Here is a 20768-nt window from a genome sequence, read left to right as displayed (position 1 = left end):
ATGAATGGGTGCTATACTGAACAAAAATATAGTGGTTAGGGAAATCCTGGTTTACAGGCCACATCAGGCCTGCAAGTCACATTATGCTGCCTTGCAAAGTGATGTGCAATTCCTATTGGAATCCAGCCAGTGTTAGGATATCCAATAAGTGGACATTTTAAATCACCCGCAACCTGCATTCAGAATAACTGCCAGGATAGGGAATATTGAATACTGAGACTACCTCAATCATATAAACTGGAACAGTAATGGGGGAAATCAGTCGAACTACTAACAGATTGGATTAGTATAGAAAAGTGTTATAAACACTGAACAAAAATATAAATGCAACATGTAAAGTGTTGTTTCATGAGCTGAAATAAAAGATCCCAGAAATGTTCCACATGCACAAAAAGCTTATTTCTCTAAAATGTTGAGCACAAATTTGATTACATCCCACTTAGTGAGCATTTCTCCTTTGCCAAGATAATCCACCTGACAGGTGTGGCATATCAAGAAGCTCATTAAACAGTATGATTATATGATTATTACACAGGTGTACCTTGTGCTGTGGACAATAAAAGGCCACTAAAATGTGCAGTTTTTCCACCCAACACAATACCACAGATGTCTCAAGTTGAGGGAGCGTGCAATTGGCCTGCTGACTACAGGAATGTCCAACAAAGCTGTTGCCAGAGAATTTAATTTTAGTTTCTCTACCATAAGCCGCCTCCAGCATAATTTTACAGAATTTGGCAGTACGTCCGACTGGCCTCACAACCGCAGACCATGTGTAATCACGCCAGCCCACGACCTCCACATCCAGCTTATTCACCTATCGCATCCTCTGAGGGGGTGCTGAGGGGTATTTCTGTCTGCAATAAAACCCTGTTGGAAAAAACTCATTCTGATTGGCTGGGCCTGCCTCCCTAGTAGGTGGGCCTAGCTTCCAAGTGGGTGGGCCTACACCCTCCTGAGCCCCTGCCCAGTCATGTGAAATCCAGATTAGGGGCCTAATGAATTTATTTAAATTGACTGATTTCCTTATATGAACTGTAACTCAGTAAAATCTTTGAAATTGTTACGTTTTGTTCAGTAATATATATATATATAATCATGACTACAAAAAATATTGTTCAGTACAATCATTTTCACGACACACATTTCCAGATCCACATGGCGAATTAAAGTTGAATGTTTCCCTGAAAATACATACAGTATCAAATTCTTACTGCTTTGGGGGAGACGTGTACAGTAGGCCTACATGTAGATACTGTATGTCAACATACTTGCACCATGCCAAGTCCCTGTGTTTTATAAAGACAAACAAAATAATACAAGTGAAAAATCAAGATTAAATTATTGCTTTATTATACTTAAACCTACATACTGTACAATATCATTTCATAGGTCTAGAGATGTACAATTTCAAAGTAATATCTTAAGACGACGACTGTAAAATGTACCATTCAACTCTTACAAATTAAATATATGATCAAGAGTGGATTCTAGTCCCGTTGCCAACGCCAGTGTCATGTGACATCCAGCCCAGCGCGTGTAATTCATGGCGTAGCAACAAAGACATGAATAAACCATGAATTAAGCCTAGAGGTGTTTCATTGGGCAGCCACTGTCTGCTAGTGTCAATTGCTGGCTTCACTCTCCCTCTGGCAATGAGTGAAAAGGTGGCTTTTCATATGGTCTTGGGGAACTTCCGCGTTGCAGTAGGCACAGATATCAGGGCTGCTGTTGATCTGTTGTTGTGGCTTCGCACTCACGGCCTGTGCTGCTACTGCATCACAAAGCTCAGGGCTCCACAGAGGCTACACGGAGGGACAAACACACCACTTATACTCCATTATTCATACACTTTGCATTGCTTACACTCACCCACTTACAGTTGGCCATGTGCTTGGGTCTCCACTGAGGAAAGATCTGTTGCTCCGGGGAATACAAGCAAAGCAGTGTCCCACTTGAACCCGCTTTCTCAACATCTATAGTTCCTGCCCCACTACACGTACTATTGTAATGCTGTGCATTTGCTACAGTAGGGTTGAGTAGTTACTTGTTCCTGGCATTGTTAATGCCCGAGGCAACGTTTGTTAAGTTAGAAACAGAGAAATCCAAACAATTACATGTTCAACCATCGGTGTAGGTGTTAATCACAACCCAGATACACGTCCGAACAAAGGTGCATTTCTTCCGTGTGATTTTTAACCAAAAGCTTGGTTAAGCAATACCCAACAAAGAATGCATGACAGCTAAAGATCAATTTTAGGTACACATCCAGCAATATGGGACTCAGATGAGCAAAGAAATCTGGGAGGCCAATTGCTGTGTATTATCAAAATATGTAATAAATCAATAGATATAATTGTGCATACACAACCTCACAGGGGTGCAGTTGCACTGATAATGGTAGTCATAAAATATATGTTACCTTGGTTCTGACATCAACATGGACTTATATAACCAACTACACTACTGCATGGGGGGGAAAAAAGCATTATCATCCAAAACAATTGGTGTGTTTTATGATCATTTGTTACTTCTCAAATTGCTTATTTTATGTCAATGACAAATAGTAAGGTAGACACATTGTAATAAATATGCAACAAGCAATGTCGTACACATAGGCCTATCATATCTCAATTCACCTCTGTTTTAGCAGGTATACATCTACTGAATCTAACCAATTAAATGGCATTTCCATGTTAGTTTTAACCTCTTGAGTGTAGGGGGCAGTATTTTGATGTTTGGATGAAAAACATACCCAAATGAAACTGCCTATTTCTCAGGCCTAGAATCTAGAATATGCATATAATTGTCAGATTATGATAGAAAACACGCTAAAGTTTCCAAAACGGTCAAAATATTGTCTGTGAGGAATGGTAGGGGACGCCATGTGCGACTGACGTGTTTTCCGTTTGCTCTCGTGGTATTCTTAAAGTTTATGTGAATTCTGCAGCAGAACCGTATTTATTTTCAAATATTAATTTGGTGATCCCTTTCCGTAAAAACCAAGACTACTTTGCTTCCGAATGTCAGCATGTCGACCAAACATAAGGCCAAAAGCCTGACTTTGAGAAAACCCGGCCTACAAGACCCGCTCTCATCACCGCCCTCTCCTGAGTCTGAGGGCCCGGGGACGCACACTTTACCCGGGGGCGCGGCTTGGCCCGGCGGCGCTGAAATGAACATTCTCAAGGCCATCAAACTACTACGCTCTGAGATAGTTGAAATGAAAACACAGGTGGTTGCTACGATTGAGGCCAGAATACAGGAGGTTTCTGATACTTTAAAAGCAGATTTAACCATCCTGCGGAACGAGACTGTGCCAGCAATCACATTACTCAAAACAACAACTGCGTCACACACTACAACGATTGCAGCACTGGAGACCTCCGCTACTAATGTCTCCGATTTAACTTACATCCCTGGAGGCTGAAGTTAAACGCCTAGCTGTGGATTTGAAAAAGGTGAAGGAGAGCTGTGTGAGTTTAGAGGGATTCTCTCGCCGCAATAATCTGAGACTTGTATCGGTCCCAGAGTCCGCGGAAATGCATCGCGCCACGGATTTCGTTTCAGGGCTGCTGAAGGATGTTCTTGCCTTAGATGAAAAGCCCCTGATTGATCGCGCCCACCGGTCGCTGCGGCCAAAGCCCCGGGATGGGGACAGGCCCCCGTGACTTAATTCTTCGAGTGCACCTTTTTCATGAGAAGATGGAGATCCTCCGACGAGCCCGCAATACCACTCTGAGCTTTCAAGGACAGAGCTTCTCCATCTACCAGGACTACTCTCCCACTGTTTCCAGGCAGCGCGCAGCTTTCGGACAGGCCAAACGAGTACTTCGGGACCATCCAAGTGTGAAGTATGGACTGCGATTCCCGGCCCGTTTATGGATATCTCATGAGGGTAAAGACTACACAATTGAATCTCCGGATGAGGCTATGGCTCACATTCAACGTCACATCAAGAAGTCTTGAATATGCTCACAATTCAGCAACTGTTGCTTGCGAACTGTGGATAGTAAGTAACCCACCTGTGGTAAAATTATGTTTAGATATAACAGGCTAGTCTTGTATAGTTGGCGAAACTATTCAGGCTTATTTGATGTGACCTAATGTTTTGATCATCTAGTTTGCGTGCCTTATCTCGCTCACCTATTTAGTTTGTTTACACATTGTCTCAGTGACTCAAAATATGTTTGGTTATTTGTTTACTGCATCCGTTTGCATTGACCCAGTAAACAGTAAATGTCTCCCGAGGCTACACGGTTTTTGGGGCCTCACTTTAATTTTAAAAGTTTTGAGCGTCATTTATGCCCAGCAAACGTTCAACGTTGCGCACACTTAGTTTTTTAGTATTGGTTGTAAGCCGTCTCAGCGTCAACTAGACTACTATTATAATTACTATTATTTTTGATTGTCTTACTACGATTTCCTTTACTTCAAATTAGATTTTTGGCTGAGAGCCTTTATACATTTGATTTATTTTCTCTCTCAATGCCTGTTATGAGATTGGGAATACAATTATATACATCTACAAGTGGTGCTTTTGTCATTCCGTTTGCACAAGGATTCGCCTTTTTTTTATTTGAAAAAAAAAAAACGTACAAATCTTTCTTTTTGCTGCTTGATCCACTAACAAAACGCGACTTTAAAGAGCGGGACTGTGGGTTTAGGTTTAAGACCGCACTCTCACAGACATACTGTGCGAAGAGAACATGTTCTATTTAGGTTTGTACCTCGTTTGGGGAGGTATTGTCTGGGATGGGGGTAGGGGGGGCAGGTTGAATTGTTCAGTTCTAATGTTGTCATTCTGTCTTTTTAGTTTTTTTTTCTGTTTTTTTTCCTGTACTTTTTCCAAACGTTTACCACTGTACATTATTACTCTGAGACAAGTTATTCTGGGGGTTTTGGGCGCTCATTGCTTTTCCATTCTATGCTCTAATGACAGGGTTGAATAACGGGAATGCCCAGAGGGGCCGAAATAATGCAATCAAGTACATTTCTTGGAACACCAAAGGGGTTAACAACCCGGTGAAGCGTAAGAGGGTGTTGACACACTTAAAGGGTTTGAATGCAAATATTGCATTTCTACAAGAGACTCACTTGAGGACTGGTGAGCATTTTAGGATGCGTAAGGACTGGGTTGGTCAAATGTTCCACTCGAACTTTCATAGTAAATCAAGAGGTGCTGCTATTCTGGTTGATAAAGCTACTCCCTTTGTAGCTTCTGAGGTTATTGCTGATCCTAAGGGACGATACATCATAGTAACCGGTGAACTGTTTTCTACCTCTCTTGTTTTGGATAGTGTTTATGCTCCCAATTGGGATGACACAATTTTCATTTCTTCCTTTCTGTCTGCTATTCCCAATTTAGATTCTCATTTGTTGATTTTAGGGGGGGATTTCAACTGTAAAATGTCCCCAGTTCTTGACAAGTCCTCACAAACAAATACAGGCCCATCTAAATGTGCCCTACTTATTCAATCCTTTCTTCAGAAATATGCTATGTTTGAGGCATGGCATTTCCTACATCCTACAGATAGACAGTATTCCTTTTATTCTCATGTTCATCAAACATACTCCCGGATTGATTACTTCTTTTTGGACAAAAAACTTCTGCCTAACCTTCGGCAGTGTACTTATGAGAGTATTGTTATCTCTGACCATTCACCATTAGTGCTTGAACTAGAGTTTCCCCAGCGACCTCCTATGTGTTATCAATGGCGTCTCAACCCCATTTTACTCTCAGATAAGGAGTTTGTCAATTTAATTTCTTCTGAAATCACCTTATTCCGAGAAACTAATTCAACACCAGGTATGTCCTGCTCTACCATATGGGAGTCTCTCAAAGCATACCTACGTGGCCAAATTATTTCTTATACAGCCAACCAAAACAGAGTTCGCTCCCAGCGACTTCGGGACCTGAGCGAGTCCATAGCCACATTGGATGAGAAGTATGCTACGGATCCTTCCTCTGATCTGCATAAAGAGCGCCAACTACTCCAATCTGAATTTGATGAGCTTTCTACCAGGCAAGATGAACAGTTACTCTTGCGAGCTCGATACAAAGTCTATGAACAAGGCGACAAGGCCAGTAAACTCCTTGCGCATCAGATCCGTAAATCTGAGGCCTCACGTTTAATCCCACAAATAACGACCCCGTCTGGTGCCACCACAGTTATCCATAAAGAGATCAATTACTCTGCGCTATACACCTCTGAATCCCCTCAAGATCCTTTGCTGATTGACTCCTTCTTTAATGGCTTGAATATGCCTTCAATTAATACAGACTCCCATGACTATCTAGAAGAAGAATTTACGCTTGAGGAGATTGCAACAGCAGTGTCTGCAATGAAAAGTGGTAAATCACCGGGTCCGGACGGTTTTCCAACCAAATTTTACAGGACGTTTTCTGGTCTGCTTTGCCCATTCTTGTCTCGACTATTTGCAGAGTGCCTTAATACTTCAAAGCTACCGCCTAGTCTTTATCAGGCTTCAATTTCATTAGTACTAAAGAAAAACAAAGACCCCCTGGAATGTGGATCCTATCGCCCAATCTCGCTTTTAAACTGTGATTACAAAATCCTAGCTAAGCTTTTAGCCATCCGTATGGAAGGCTTGCTGCACCAAGTAATACACTCTGACCAGACTGGCTTTGTGAGAAATAGGCATTATTTTTCAATATTATTCGCCTTATGAATATACTGTACTCCCCAGCGTCGGAGGACCCGGAGGTGGTGGTCTCACTTGATGCCGAAAAAGCGTTTGACCGCGTTTAGTGGGATTACCTAACAGCTGCCCTTTATAGATTTGGCTTTGGCCCCAAATTCATTGCGTGGATAAAGATTCTTTATTTTTCCCCCATGGCTTCGGTATGGACTAATAACTTGTCCTCTGACTATTTTCCCTTGCACCGCGGATCCAGACAGGGTTGCCCACTCTCCCCCTTGTTGTTTGCTTTGGCAATCGAACCTCTCGCCATTGCACTACGCTCTAATGATGCCATTCAAGGCATAATCAGGACGGGCTGGGAGCAGAAAGTCTCGCTATATGCTGACGACCTCCTTTTGTTTATCTCCAACCCCGATACCTCATTGCCACGTGCCCTATCTGTTCTTAAAAAGTTTGGATCAATCTCAGGGTACAAGCTGAATCTAGGTAAGAGTGAGCTTTTTCCGGTAAACAAGGCTGCTTTAAAGTGCTCTTTTACAAGTTCTCAGTTTAGGATTGTCCGGGATCAATTCACTTACTTGGGAGTAAAAGTGACAAGGAAATATTCAAATTTGTTTCAGGAAAACTTTGTTGCTCTAGCAGACAGATTGAAACAATCTTTTACTTTTTGGAAATCGCTACCCCTTTCTCTTATCAGAAGGATTAATGTCATTAAAATGAATGTGTTGCCCAAATTTTTATATTTATTTCAATGTTTACCCATTTTTATTCCAAAATCTTTTTTTATTTCACTGGATCAAACATTCATGCATTTTATTTGGGATGGCAAGGTACCACGGATTGGTAGAAAACATTTACAGAAGCCTAGGTCATTGGGGGGTTTAGCTCTACCAAATTTTCAGACATACTACTGGGCTGCGAATTTCAGAGCCGTTCTGTACTGGCTGCAGACTGATCCTACTGGCCCTAGACCACTCTGGGTCCAGATGGAGTCTGAATCGTGTAAACCTGCAGCACTTTCCTCTGTGCTGTGTTCGTCTCTCCCAGTGTCCCTAGGCAAAAGGTGTGTCAACCCAATTGTAAAGCAGTCTCTTAAAATTTGGAATAAGTTCCGTTTAGCCTTTAGCCTCCGAGGCTTTTCTCTATCAGGCCCAATCAATCAGAACATTTTATTTCCTCCATCTTTGAATGATGGGGCTTTTGGCATTTGGCACTCACTAGGCCTCTCCTCGCTAGCCCAATTATTCTTTGATGATACATTTGCCTCTTTTTCTCAGCTGCAGGAAAAGTTCAATTGCCCCCAATCCCACTTTTTCCGCTATCTCCAGACTATAAACTTTGTCAGAGCTAACACACCTGGATTTCCCAATAGGCCTGCGAATACAGCTATGGAGAACATCTTGGAGCTGAACAAGCTTCCTAGAGGCGCAATTTCAGATGTATATGCAATCATTCATGACTTCTTTGGTGCCTTTAAAGACTCGATGGGAAAAGGATTTGGGGGAGGAACTTGGGGAAGACGCCTGGGAATCTGTGCTGCACAGGGTGCACTCGTCCTCTTTTAGCACTAGACACAGCCTCATTCAATTCAAGGTGGTTCACCGTATCCACTGGTCGGGGGCCAAACTTGGAAGAATATTCTCTGATTTTGATCCTACCTGTGTCAGATGTACAGTGCCTTGCGAAAGTATTCGGCCCCCTTGAACTTTGCGACCTTTTGCCACATTTCAGGCTTCAAACATAAAGATATAAACTGTATTTTTTGTGAAGAATCAACAACAAGTGGGACACAATCATGAAGTGGAACGACATTTATTGGATATTTCAAACTTTTTTAACAAATCAAAAATTGAAATATTGGGCGTGCAAAATTATTCAGCCCCCTTAAGTTAATACTTTGTAGCGCCACCTTTTGCTGCGATTACAGCTGTAAGTCGCTTGGGGTATGTCTCTATCAGTTTTGCACATCGAGAGACTGACATTTTTTCCCATTCCTCCTTGCAAAACAGCTTGAGCTCAGTGAGGTTGGATGGAGAGCATTTGTGAACAGCAGTTTTCAGTTCTTTCCACAGATTCTCGATTGGATTCAGGTCTGGACTTTGACTTGGCCATTCTAACACCTGGATATGTTTATTTTTGAACCATTCCATTGTAGATTTTGCTTTATGTTTTGGATCATTGTCTTGTTGGAAGACAAATCTCCATCCCAGTCTCAGGTCTTTTGCAGACTCCATCAGGTTTTCTTCCAGAATGGTCCTGTATTTGGCTCCATCCATCTTCCCATCAATTTTAGCCATCTTCCCTGTCCCTGCTGAAGAAAAGCAGGCCCAAACCATGATGCTGCCACCACCATGTTTGACAGTGGGGATGGTGTGTTCAGGGTGATGAGCTGTGTTGCTTTTACGCCAAACATAAAATTTTGCATTGTTGCCAAAAAGTTCAATTTTGGTTTCATCTGACCAGAGCACCTTCTTCCACATGTTTGGTGTGTCTCCCAGGTGGCTTGTGGCAAACTTTAAACAACACTTTTTATGGATATCTTTAAGAAATGGCTTTCTTCTTGCCACTCTTCCATAAAGGCCAGATTTGTGCAATATACGACTGATTGTTGTCCTATGGACAGAGTCTCCCACCTCAGCTGTAGATCTCTGCAGTTCATCCAGAGTGATCATGGGCCTCTTGGCTGCATCTCTGATCAGTCTTCTCCTTGTATGAGCTGAAAGTTTAGAGGGACGGCCAGGTCTTGGTAGATTTGCAGTGGTCGGATACTCCTTCCATTCCAATATTATCGCTTGCACAGTGCTCCTTGGGATGTTTAAAGCTTGGGAAATCTTTTTGTATCCAAATCCGGCTTTAAACTTCTTCACAACAGTATCTCGGACCTGCCTGGTGTGTTCCTTGTTCTTCATGATGCTCTCTGCGCTTTTAACGGACCTCTGAGACTATCACAGTGCAGGTGCATTTATACGGAGACTTGATTACACACAGGTGGATTGTATTTATCATCATTAGTCATTTAGGTCAACATTGGATCATTCAGAGATCCTCACTGAACTTCTGGAGAGAGTTTGCTGCACTGAAAGTAAAGGGGCTGAATAATCTTGCACGCCCAATTTTTCAGTTTTTGATTTGTTAAAAAAGTTTGAAATATCAAATAAATGTCGTTCCACTTCATGATTGTGTCCCACTTGTTGTTGATTCTTCACAAAAAAATACAGTTTTATATATTTATGTTTGAAGCCTGAAATGTGGCAAAAGGTCGCAAAGTTCAAAGGGGCCGAATACTTTCGCAAGGCACTGTAAAGTGGAACCAGCCACACTGTTGCATATGTTTTGGGGCTGTCATAAACTGTCAGGTTTCTGGGAATTAATATTTAAAATGTTTCTCTGATGTATATGACACTGTTATAGATCCGTCTCCCCTTACAGCCCTTTTTGGAGTACTGCCCATGGGTACCCCCCTATCAAGAACCAGTCGGACACTGTTGCTTATACAACTCTTTTAGCTAGACGGCTAATACTACAGAACTGGAAGATGGCAGCTCCCCCATCTTATAAATATTGGGTGAGGGATGTGTTGTGCTCTCTGAAACTAGAAAAAATTCAATTCAATTCACGTGGGAACCCCAAGCTGTTTGATGAGGCTTGGGCTCCATTCCGGTCTTACTTTAAACAGTCCATCCTCTGATGGCATTCCAATTAATACTAAAATAAGTCTGTGACTTAAGGGTTGGAGGAGCTTCTCTCTGTGTTTTTGCTGGGGGGGGCATTAAGGTCCATGTGCTTATTGATTGTGATCCGCAGATGCCTTGTTCATCTTGCCCGGGCAGAGACTGAAGTGTGAGCTTGTTTTTCCCAGTTATTTTTACATTTTGTTCACGCCTACATGAATAATCATTCTATTTTATTTTTTAAAAATTTTAAAGCATTGTAAACTTTTTTTTTGATCCAGTGGATGCTCGGTCTGTGGCCATGACTCTCTGTGAGTGGTAGCATTTCTCCACCCTTATCCCTTGACTGTTTACAGGAACAATGGTGAGGTGTTTGCTCTGTCCCTGTACTATAGATTGCCCTTTAACCTCTGTAGCCTTCTGCCTGGTGTGTTTAACTTGTCTAAAGTATGGTATCTTTAAAGCTATTTTTTTATTTGTATTTTTATTTGTATTTTTTTTCTAGTTGAGTATATTATTTATATTGCTTTGTCTTGTCTGTGTGTGTGTGTGTAAAACTAATAAACAGAGTTAAAAAAATAAAATAATAATATTGTCTGTGAGTATAACAGACAGAAAACCTGAGGAAAGTCCAACCCGGAAGTGCTGTTTTTCCTGAAAGCTCTCTGTTCCATTGCCTGCCTTCGCTCCATTTAAAGGGATATCATCCAGATTCCTTTTCCTATTGTTTCCCCATGGTGTGAACAGTCTTTAGACAGTTTCAGGCTTTTATTTTGAAAAATGAGCAAGAACGATCACATCGCGTCATTGTATGGCTGGGTGCCAGCAGCGTTTTGCATGCGCAACAGCTTGGAGCAGACATTTCTCTCTCTCTCCTATTGAAGAAGCTACAGTCCCGGTTGAAATATTATCGATTATATATTGCAAAAACCTGAGGATTGATTATAAAAAACTTTGACATGTTTCTACGAACTTTACGGATACTAATAGGGAATTTTCATCTGCGATGTCGTAACCGCTCGAGCCTGTGGATTTCTGAACATGACGCGCCAACCAAATAGAGGTATTTTGGATATAAAAATAATCTTTATGGAACAAAAGGAACATTTATTGTGTAACTGGGAGTCTCGTGAGTGCAAACATCTGAAGATCATCAAAGGTAAGCGATTCATTTTATTGCTTTTCGGGACCAACCTACTTGGCTGCTAGCTGTTTGTAATGTTTTGTCTACTGAGAGAGATGTCCTTACATAAACGCTTGGTATGCTTTCGTGGAAAAGCTTTTTTGAAATCTGACACGCCAGGTGGATTAACAACAAGCTAAACTGTGTTTTGCTATATTGCACTTGTGATTTCATGAAAATTCCATATTTTTAGTAATTTAATTTGAACTTGGCGCTCTGCAATTCAGCGGATGTTGACGATAATGATCCCGCTAACAGGATGGGTGCATCAATAAGTTTGGCGCTCTCAACTCTGTAATCAGAGAAAAATTGGCCTTTTATTGTGATCAACAACTTTCATCGATGTGTTAGGTTGTCTTTCACTACTTATATATATGCTCCCTCTGTCTCCCATTCATTTTCCAGAACAAATCAGGTGTTGTGAATTTCCTACATTTACCTGCTGCAAATAAAGGAAAGAGCATTTCCCACAAATCTCACCTGCAGGGGTCCACGCACACTCTCGTGTGACAGTGAGGTGGAGGGGGAGGTGGGGTGAGAGGGAGACGTAGGATACAGGAATGGGATGGCCAGCGCCATAGACGATTCCTCTATGATGGCAGGGATACTGCTGACTGCTGCCCATTGCCTTGGCATAGACGGGTCAAAGTGTTTCTCTGGAGCGCTGTTCAGGAACTCGTATTCACTGTCTGTGGAGGGGGGGAACTTGACGCTGAGTCTGGTGAGGGAGTCCACTAGGTCTCTGTCCTCTTGGCTGGCACCACGGGATGCCAGGGACGTGGGCGGGTGCTGGAGGATGACCACTGGCCTTAAGGCTGAGGGGAAGGGCCTCTCCGCCTGCTCCGCAGTCACGTCTGTACACTGAATGGGCATGGAGAACTGCTGCTCTGTCGAATGGCAAACACAAGGCTTTTATCATACTGTTATTGTAACATAATCGACAGTCACTTGCAACATTGAGATATTAACTTACGCTATTGAGTAGCGATTAGTTCAAGTAATGATGAATAATCAGGTAATAATGAATAACGTCGAGAACCTTTTCCCTGTTTAATTTAATCTTCTAATTTCACACAATAAGTATAATAGGAGCCGTTTTTTTATTTAATTCCAAATTGTTTTTCATTCAACTAACCAGTGCTACATCACAGCATGTGTCTGTGGAATAATGAAACATGTTTATCTGCTTATTCTATTTCTACACAGGTAGGTGGGTGGGCGGGCCATGGGTCAATAGGCATTAATGTACGGTTCAGCTTAATGTGTTGCTATCTAATTGTGTACAGGAATCAAGCTAAAGCTACAATATATAATTACTAATACAGTGTTATGACATATCCAAAGCAATTGTAAGTCAACATATTTTCTCTATTGTAATTAAATTAGAGTCAAGCTGGGCAGGAGTTCAGGCAATGGGTGCCTTTCAACAGTGCTGGAATAATAAGCAATTTCTACAATCTAAAATGACTATTGTGCGGACTAATATTACCATTTGCCATGTAATTTCCTTTGGAGATTTTTTTCAGGTGATCTTTTTGTCTCCGGGTTAATGTCTGTATCTGCTGGAATTTCCCCTGAAGAGCTTGAAACGCCTCAAAAACATCTTTTCTGAGAGACAAATAAATACGTAAGTAAGAAAACTGCTTTTCAGACAAAAATGAAGTAAAGATACCGGTGACTAAGGCACATACTTCTCAAAACTGTTGTTTACAGGTGCTGTGTGTGGTGAAGGTGACACAATCATTGCAGTTTCCATGTTCCCTTTCTGAAAAACAGACACACATGGCATTGAGGACTTACATGGCAAGAGAATATCCACCATTCAAACTGAAAATGATCTATTAATTATTGTTATTGAATCTACTAAAATGGTTGCTGCCTTGTGATCGATTAGGGAATTATTTCAACAATAAAGCTGGTGGCTTATAACGCCTCAGACCCTGAGGTTTGGTGATGTTATCCTCTAGCGCCACCTGTTGATGAAAGACTGTATGTGTGTATCCATTATTTTAAAATTATACATGATAATGAGTTTTGATTATGTTAGAATGTTATGTTACAAATTAATATTTTCTCCAAAACACATGTTTGTTTGTTTTTTGATTAAGGGGGAAAAGTAATGCTTTTGCATTAGTCAAACAGGTTCAGTGAATTTGTTATCCGGCTAAAAATGTGAACTTGCGACCTTTACTAGAGTGAAGCAACAAGATGAAAGATGACCTATGTCACAGGAAGTGGAGCTGTTGTATTGTGCATTGGCATGAGCTCTGCTACTGCTCTCAGGCCCTGCAGAAACAGAATATCTACAAGCAATATACAATTTGTGAACAACGTATGTTTGTGTGTGTGGCTATATGTGTGCTCTCATTAAAAAAAAGATAGGATATTGAGCTCATTTGAGAGAAAACAAAAATAAAATAATTATGAGGCAGCAACCGGGGATGCCATGTTCGCACCCTATCCAGAGCGTGAATCCCTGAATGAGACATGCAGCCCCTAAACGCAACAAAGTCAAAACATTTTTTGGGGGGGTGGTCTCTAAATAATGCTCATTTAACCATTATCCTATTTATTTAAAATGCTATTTTTACTGCTACAGTGGCAAATATTAAAATAAAAGCTTATTTCAAATTAAACACCCCCCCCCCCATGTGGCTGCACCTCCCGGGAAACTCCCGCATCTCAGTCCCTTTTCAGGTGTCCCTTTTCTTTCTACAAAAAAGGCCCTTCTGTCAGCAAGACGATTCAATTTATTCAGGCTACAAGAGTGTAGACCAAACGACAAATGTCATTACACTTTTTGTTGTTTTGTAACAGACGTCCCTTTTCATTCATCAAATGGCACAGTGCACTGTTTGGATGCTGGAATTATTTTGGAGTGGATAAACATGTGCAAGTAGCCTACTTTTTGAAGTGATTTGTTTGACAATAAGATGAAAATATCATGACTGGTTGTGTTCATGACAATTAAAAGGGAATACATTCTTTTTTACTGTTAAATGACATGTCTTTTCTATATTTACTTATTCTTTCACACATAGTAGATCCCGTGAAAAAAATGGTGACACCCCAAATGTCACAATATAAATCGCACTCTGACCCTATCACATCCTTGCATTTTGCCTGTCTGCATCATATTTGTAAACATAAATAAACAATATCTAATTATCCTCTAATGTGGATTGTATTACTAATTGTGTTAAACATGGTTACCAAGTAATGAATCTTCCGGAAGGAGCTGCTTGGGTTGTCAAAGCGATGGTTGGAAGGAGACAGGTTTTCCTCTTCCTGTTTTCTAGGAACAGCCTCACCTTTCACCTCTCCTAACAATCAAATAAGATACAAAAAATATATAATGTAGCAGCCCAACCACAGTCAACACGGGAAGTCTCATTTGAGATGGGAAGTGTACAATGTCCTGAAACAGCAATAATATTTCTCACAGCACAATTTATCTCCAGGGGAACCGAAAATGTAACAGAATGCATGCACATGCCCAATATAGACTACAGTTGAACTGTTTCTTTCACTATAGTTCAACGGTATGGTATAGAATGTCAGAATATGCAATCATGCAAACAATAGTTTTAAGAAAACAATTATGATTGTCATTTACCTGAAGGTTGCTTAGTTGCTGCTATCAACTGAACTTTGAGTTTTGAAATCAACTGCTGCTGGTCTTCTATCTGTTTCTGAAGTTTCTGAGTGTGCCGTTGATAATATTCATTCTGCAAAAGTTAACCTTCCATTACATATCAAATGTCATCACTTACTAGGTAGGTAGCCTTTTGTAGCCTCTATTGTAAATGACTGTAATTACCATGCTACAGCACTTAATTATATCAAAGCACTGTATAGAAGCCTACGCCACATCGCACTGGATGGGGTTGAAGTCTCATAGGTAAATTAGAAGAGTTTGATTTCTATCGCAATGATTTAGGTATAATACCGTCTTCTGTAGTTCCCTTTTGGCGCTGTCTCGCTCGATAGAGGCCTGGCGGTAAGCTTCAAATGCCTTGTTGAGCTGGTCTCCAATATTCCTCTCCATGCCGTGCGCTCCACGATCATTACTGACACGGCAGTCATGGGCCCTGTGGCAACATATCACACAACCAAATGTTTAGGGGCACAATGCAGCATTAAAGCACATTATCACATGATTTGTTGTAAAAACGAAGTCCTCCTCGCTAATCATGAAACTGGGGCCAGTGCTTACTTCTCTTTTACGCCTGGACTTGCTAATTTTAGAAACGTACGGTAAACATTTCAGGATGATCATAAGTGCCCCGTGTAGAAATAGCCTCTTGATGAGAAAGCAAAAACAAACATCCAAAATATCTACAAATGAAATAAATGTTTTAGTACATTAGTATGATAATAAGAACACCACTTAAATAAATTGATGACAACTATTGACACTAATGTAATATTGAATATTATATATATTTTTTTAAACCAATAAATTAGTTGACATTATTGAATGGCATCATTCATTACTAATCAATGATTCTTTGCTTCATACATGACCAATGGCTGCAACAACTGTACTAAATAATAGGTTTCATAAATTATAATGAAATGTACAATATTTGGGGTAAACGTACCTCAATGTTGTTATTATAATAGCTAATGACTAATAACAAATAACCTACTGTATCTCTATCAATACAATTGCATTATGACATGATCAATACATTAAGATACTAATACAATAAAGTCAATTGCCAATGACCTAAACCAGGGGTCTTCAACCTTTTCTTGCCTAGGGATCCCCTCCCAGGCAAACCGGCGACCCAGGGTCCCCCAACATACGATAGGGGTAAAAAAAAAAAATCTTAGCATCAGGTGAATGATAATGGCAAGGAGAAGTAATCAACATTTTAAAATAAATAGATTTTCATTATTTTGACTTCCACACATTATAATTGGAAGAGTTAAACAAAGGTTAGCCATGTGTTGACAAAAATCTATGTCCAAGTCAAGAAAGCTTACCAGCAGCCAGTGGCACTTGCCAAACCAGTAGCCTATTTGAGGGTAGTTTTTCAAGGCCTATGAAGGTGAACCTTCACACCAGTCTGAGGTCCCGAGCATTCTGGAGCAGGTTTTCATCAAGGACCTCTGTACTTTGCTCTGTTCATTTTTCCCTTGATTCTGACTACTCTCCCAGTCCCTGCCACTGCTGCAACCCTCATGCTTCACCGTAGGGATGGTGCCAGGTTTCCTCCAGACGTGACGCTTGGCATTCAGGCCAAAGAGTTCAATCTTGCTTATATCACACCAAAGAATCTTGTTGGTCATAGTCTGAGAGTCCTTGGGTGGAGACTGTCATGTGCATTTTACTGGGGAGTGGCTTCCGTCTGGACACTCCACCATAAAGGCCTGTTTGGCGGAGTGCTGCAGAGATGGTTGTCCTTCTGGAAGGTTCTCCAATCACCCCAGAGGATCTCTACAAAGTGACCATTGAGTTCTTGGTCACATCCCTAACCAAGGCCCTTCTCCCCCGATTGCACAATTTGGCCATGGGAACAGCTCTAGGAAGAGTCTTGGTGGTTCCAAACTTCTTTCATTCAATAATAATAATAATAATAATAATAATAATAATAATAATAATAATAATAGAGGCCACTGTCTTCTTGGGAACCTTCAATGCGGAAGTCATTTTTTATTACCCTTCCCCAGATCTGTGCCTCAACAAACCTGTCTCGGAGCGCTAAGGACAATTCCTTCGACGTCATGCACTGTCAACTGTGGGAACTTATATAGAAAGGTGTGTCCCTTTCCAAATCATGCCCAATCAATTGAATTTACCACAGGTGGACTCCAATGAAGTTGTAGAAACTTCAAGGATGATCAATGGAAACAGGATGCACCGGAGCTCAATTTCGATTCTAAAAGCAAATGGTCTAAAACCTTAATTAGGTAAGTTATCGTTTTTTTATTTGTAATAAATTAGCAAAAATATTGTGTATAGATTGATGGGAAAAAAAAAACAATTGAATCCATTGTAGAATAAAGCTGTAATGTAACAAAATGTGGAAAAAGTCAAGGGGTCTGAATACTTTCCAAATGTATCATATACACTACCGTTCAAAAGTTTGGAGTCACTCTAGAAATGTCCTTGTTTTTGAAAGAAAAGCACATTTTTTGAACATTAAAATAACATAAAATTGATCAGAAATACAGTGTAGACATTGTTAATGTTGTAAATTACTATTGTAGCTGGAAATGGCAGAATTTTTATGGAATATCTACATAGGCGTACAGAGGCCCATTATCAGCAACCATCACTCCTCTGCTCCAAATGGCACGTTGTGTTAGCTAATCCAAGTTTATCATTTTAAAAGGCTAATTGATCATTAGAAAACCCTTTTGCAATTATGTTAGCACAGCTGAAAACTGTTGGTCTGATTAAAGAACCAATAAGACTGGCCTTCTTTAGTCTAGTTGAGTGTCTGGAGCATCAGCATTTCTGGGTTTGATTACAGGCTCAAAATGGCCAGAATCAAACACTTACTTCTGAAACTTGTCACTCTATTCTTGTTTGGAGAAATGATGGCTATTCCAATGCGAGAAATTTCCAAGAAACTGAAGATCTCGTACAATGCTGTGTACTACTCCCGTCACAGAACAGCGCAAACTGGCTCGAACCAGAATAGAAAGAGGAGTGGGAGGCCCCGGTGCACAACTGAGCAAGAGGACAAGTACATTAGAGTGTCTAGTTTGAGAAACAGACGCATCACAAGTCCTCAACTGGCAGCTTCATTAAATAGTACCCACAAAACACCAGTCTCATCGTCAACAGTGAAGAGGCGATTCCAGGATGCTGGCCTTCTAGGCAGTTGCAAAGAAAAAAACATCTCAGACTGGCCAGTAAAAATAAAAGATAAAGAAGGGAAAAAACAGACACTGGATAGAGGAACTCTGCCTAGAAGGCCAGCATCCCAGAGTCGCCTTTTCCCTGTTGACGTTGAGACTGGTGTTTCAGGATTGGTGAGTCCCCTGTGGGATGGTTGAGCTAACATATGCTAATCGCATTAGCCTGAGGTTGTAAGTAACAAGAACATTTCCCAAGACAGACATATTTGAAATGGGCAAAAAGCTTAAATTCTTGTTAATCTAACTGCACTGTCCAATTTACAGTAACTATTACAGTGAAAGTACACCATGCTATTGAGAGTGCACTGTTTTGAACATGAAAAGTTATTAATAAACAAATTAGGTACATTTGGGCAGTCTTGATACAACATTTTGAACAGAAATGCAATGATTCATTGGAACAGAAAAAACTTTGCACATACACTGCTGCCATCTAGTGGTAAATATCTCAAATGCATTTGGGCTGGAATAAAACATTATGGCCTTTCTCTTGCATTTCAAAGATGGTACAAAAAAAGTACCAACATTTTTTACCAGATCTAATGCGTTATATTCTCCTACACTCCTTTCACATTTCCACAAACTTCAAAAAGTGTTTCCTTTCAAATGGTAGCAAGAAAATGCATATCCTTGCTTCAGGGGCTGAGCTACAGGCAGTTAGATTTGGGTATTTCATTTTAGACGAAAATTGAAAAAAAAAGAGACCGATCCTTAAAGAGTTTAGTCAGAACAACAGTTTTCAGCTGTGCTAACAATTGCAAAGGGGTTTTCTAATTATCAATTAGCCTTTTAAAATGATAAACTTGGATTAGCTAACACAACACGTCATTGGAACACAGGAGTGATGGTTGACGATAATGGGCCTCTGAACATCTATGTACAGATGAAGTCGGAAGTTTACATACACCTTAGCCAAATACATTTAAACTCAGTTTCACAATTCCTGACATTTAATCCTAGTAAAAATTTGCTGTCTAAGGTCAGTTAGGATCACCACTTTATTTTAAGAATGTGAAATGTCAGAATAATAGTAGAGAGAATTATTTATTTCAGCTTTTATTTATTTCATCACATTCCCAGTGGGTCAGAAGTTTACATTACACCCAATTAGTATTTGGTAGCATTGCGTTTAAATTGTTTAACTTGGGTCAAACGTTTCAGGTATGCTTCCACAAGCTTCCCACAATAATTCCTCCTGACAGAGCTGGTGTAACGGAGTCAGGTTTGTAGACCTCCTTGATCACACACACTTTTTCAGTTCTGCCCACAAATGTTCTATAGGATTAAGGTCAGGGCTTTGTGATGGCCACTCCAATACCTTGACTTTGTTGTCCTTAAGCCATTTTGCCACAACTTTGGAAGCATGCTTGGGGTCATTGTCCATTTGGAAGACCCATCTGCGACCAAGCTTTATCTTCCTGACTGATGTCTTGAGATGTTGCTTCAATATATCCACATAATTTTCCACCCTCATGATGCCATCTATTTTGTGAAGTGCACCAGTCCCTCCTGCAGCAAAGCACCCCCACAACATGATGCTGCCACCCCGTGCTTCACGGTTGGGATGGTGTTCTTCGGCTTGCAAGCCTCCCCCTTTTTCCTCCAAACATAACGATGGTCATTATGGCCAAACAGTTCCATTTTTGTTTCATCAGACCAGAGGACATTTCTCCAAAAACTATGATCTTTGTCCCCATGTGCAGCTCCAAACCATAGTCTGGTTTTAGAGCAGTGGCTTCTTCCTTGCTGAGCGGCCTTTCAGGTTATGTCGTTTTACTGTGGCTATAGATACATTTGTACCTGTTTCCTCCAGCATCTTCACAAGGTCCTTTGCTGTTGTTCTGGGATTGATTTGCACTTTTCGCACCAAAGTACGTTAATCTCTAGAAGACAGAATGCGTCTCCTTCCTGAGCGGTATGACGGCTGTGTGGTCCCATGGTTTTTATACTTGCGTACTATTGTTTGTACAGATGAACATGGTACCTTCAGGCATTTGGAAATTGCTCCCAAGGATGAACCAGACTTGTGGAGGTCTACAATTTTTTTTCTGATGTCTTGGCTGATTTATTTTGATTTTCCCATGATGTCAAGCCAAGAGGCACTGAGTTTGAAGGTAGACCTTGAAATACATCTACAGGTACACCTCCAATTGACTCAAATGATGTCAATTAGCCTATCAGAAGCTTCCAAAGCCATGACATAATTTTCTGGAATATTCCAAGCTGTTTAAAGGCACAGTCAACTTAGTGCATGTAAACTTCTGACCCAATGGAATTGTGATACAGTGAATTATAAGTGAAATAATCTGTCTGTAAACAATTGTTGGAAAAATTACTTAGCGACTTGCCAAAACTTTAGTTTGTTAATAACCTCT

The 20768-nt window shown here is 40.7% G+C and overlaps 1 protein-coding gene across 2 annotated transcripts in view; it reads right to left on the bottom strand.

The window, feature by feature from the left end:
• Positions 1 to 1327: 1327 nt before the first annotated feature.
• Positions 1328 to 20768, bottom strand: part of LOC112236024 (TRAF family member-associated NF-kappa-B activator) — a 26536-nt gene continuing 7095 nt past the window's right edge. For both annotated transcript variants that reach the window (XM_024404599.2, XM_024404605.2), the window contains exons 2-8: positions 15467 to 15608; positions 15134 to 15245; positions 14731 to 14840; positions 13209 to 13282; positions 13007 to 13125; positions 11998 to 12404; positions 1328 to 1802 (exon numbers count right to left, since the gene is read on the bottom strand). In XM_024404599.2, the coding sequence (XP_024260367.1) occupies positions 1623 to 1802; positions 11998 to 12404; positions 13007 to 13125; positions 13209 to 13282; positions 14731 to 14840; positions 15134 to 15245; positions 15467 to 15565 (1101 nt within the window). In that variant the 5' untranslated portion in view covers positions 15566 to 15608 and the 3' untranslated portion in view covers positions 1328 to 1622. The remainder of the gene's footprint in view (positions 1803 to 11997; positions 12405 to 13006; positions 13126 to 13208; positions 13283 to 14730; positions 14841 to 15133; positions 15246 to 15466; positions 15609 to 20768) is intronic.

Source organism: Oncorhynchus tshawytscha, linkage group LG03 (assembly GCF_018296145.1).
Source record: "Oncorhynchus tshawytscha isolate Ot180627B linkage group LG03, Otsh_v2.0, whole genome shotgun sequence".
Lineage (NCBI taxonomy): Eukaryota > Metazoa > Chordata > Actinopteri > Salmoniformes > Salmonidae > Oncorhynchus > Oncorhynchus tshawytscha.
This window is presented reverse-complemented; position numbering and strand designations above follow the sequence as displayed.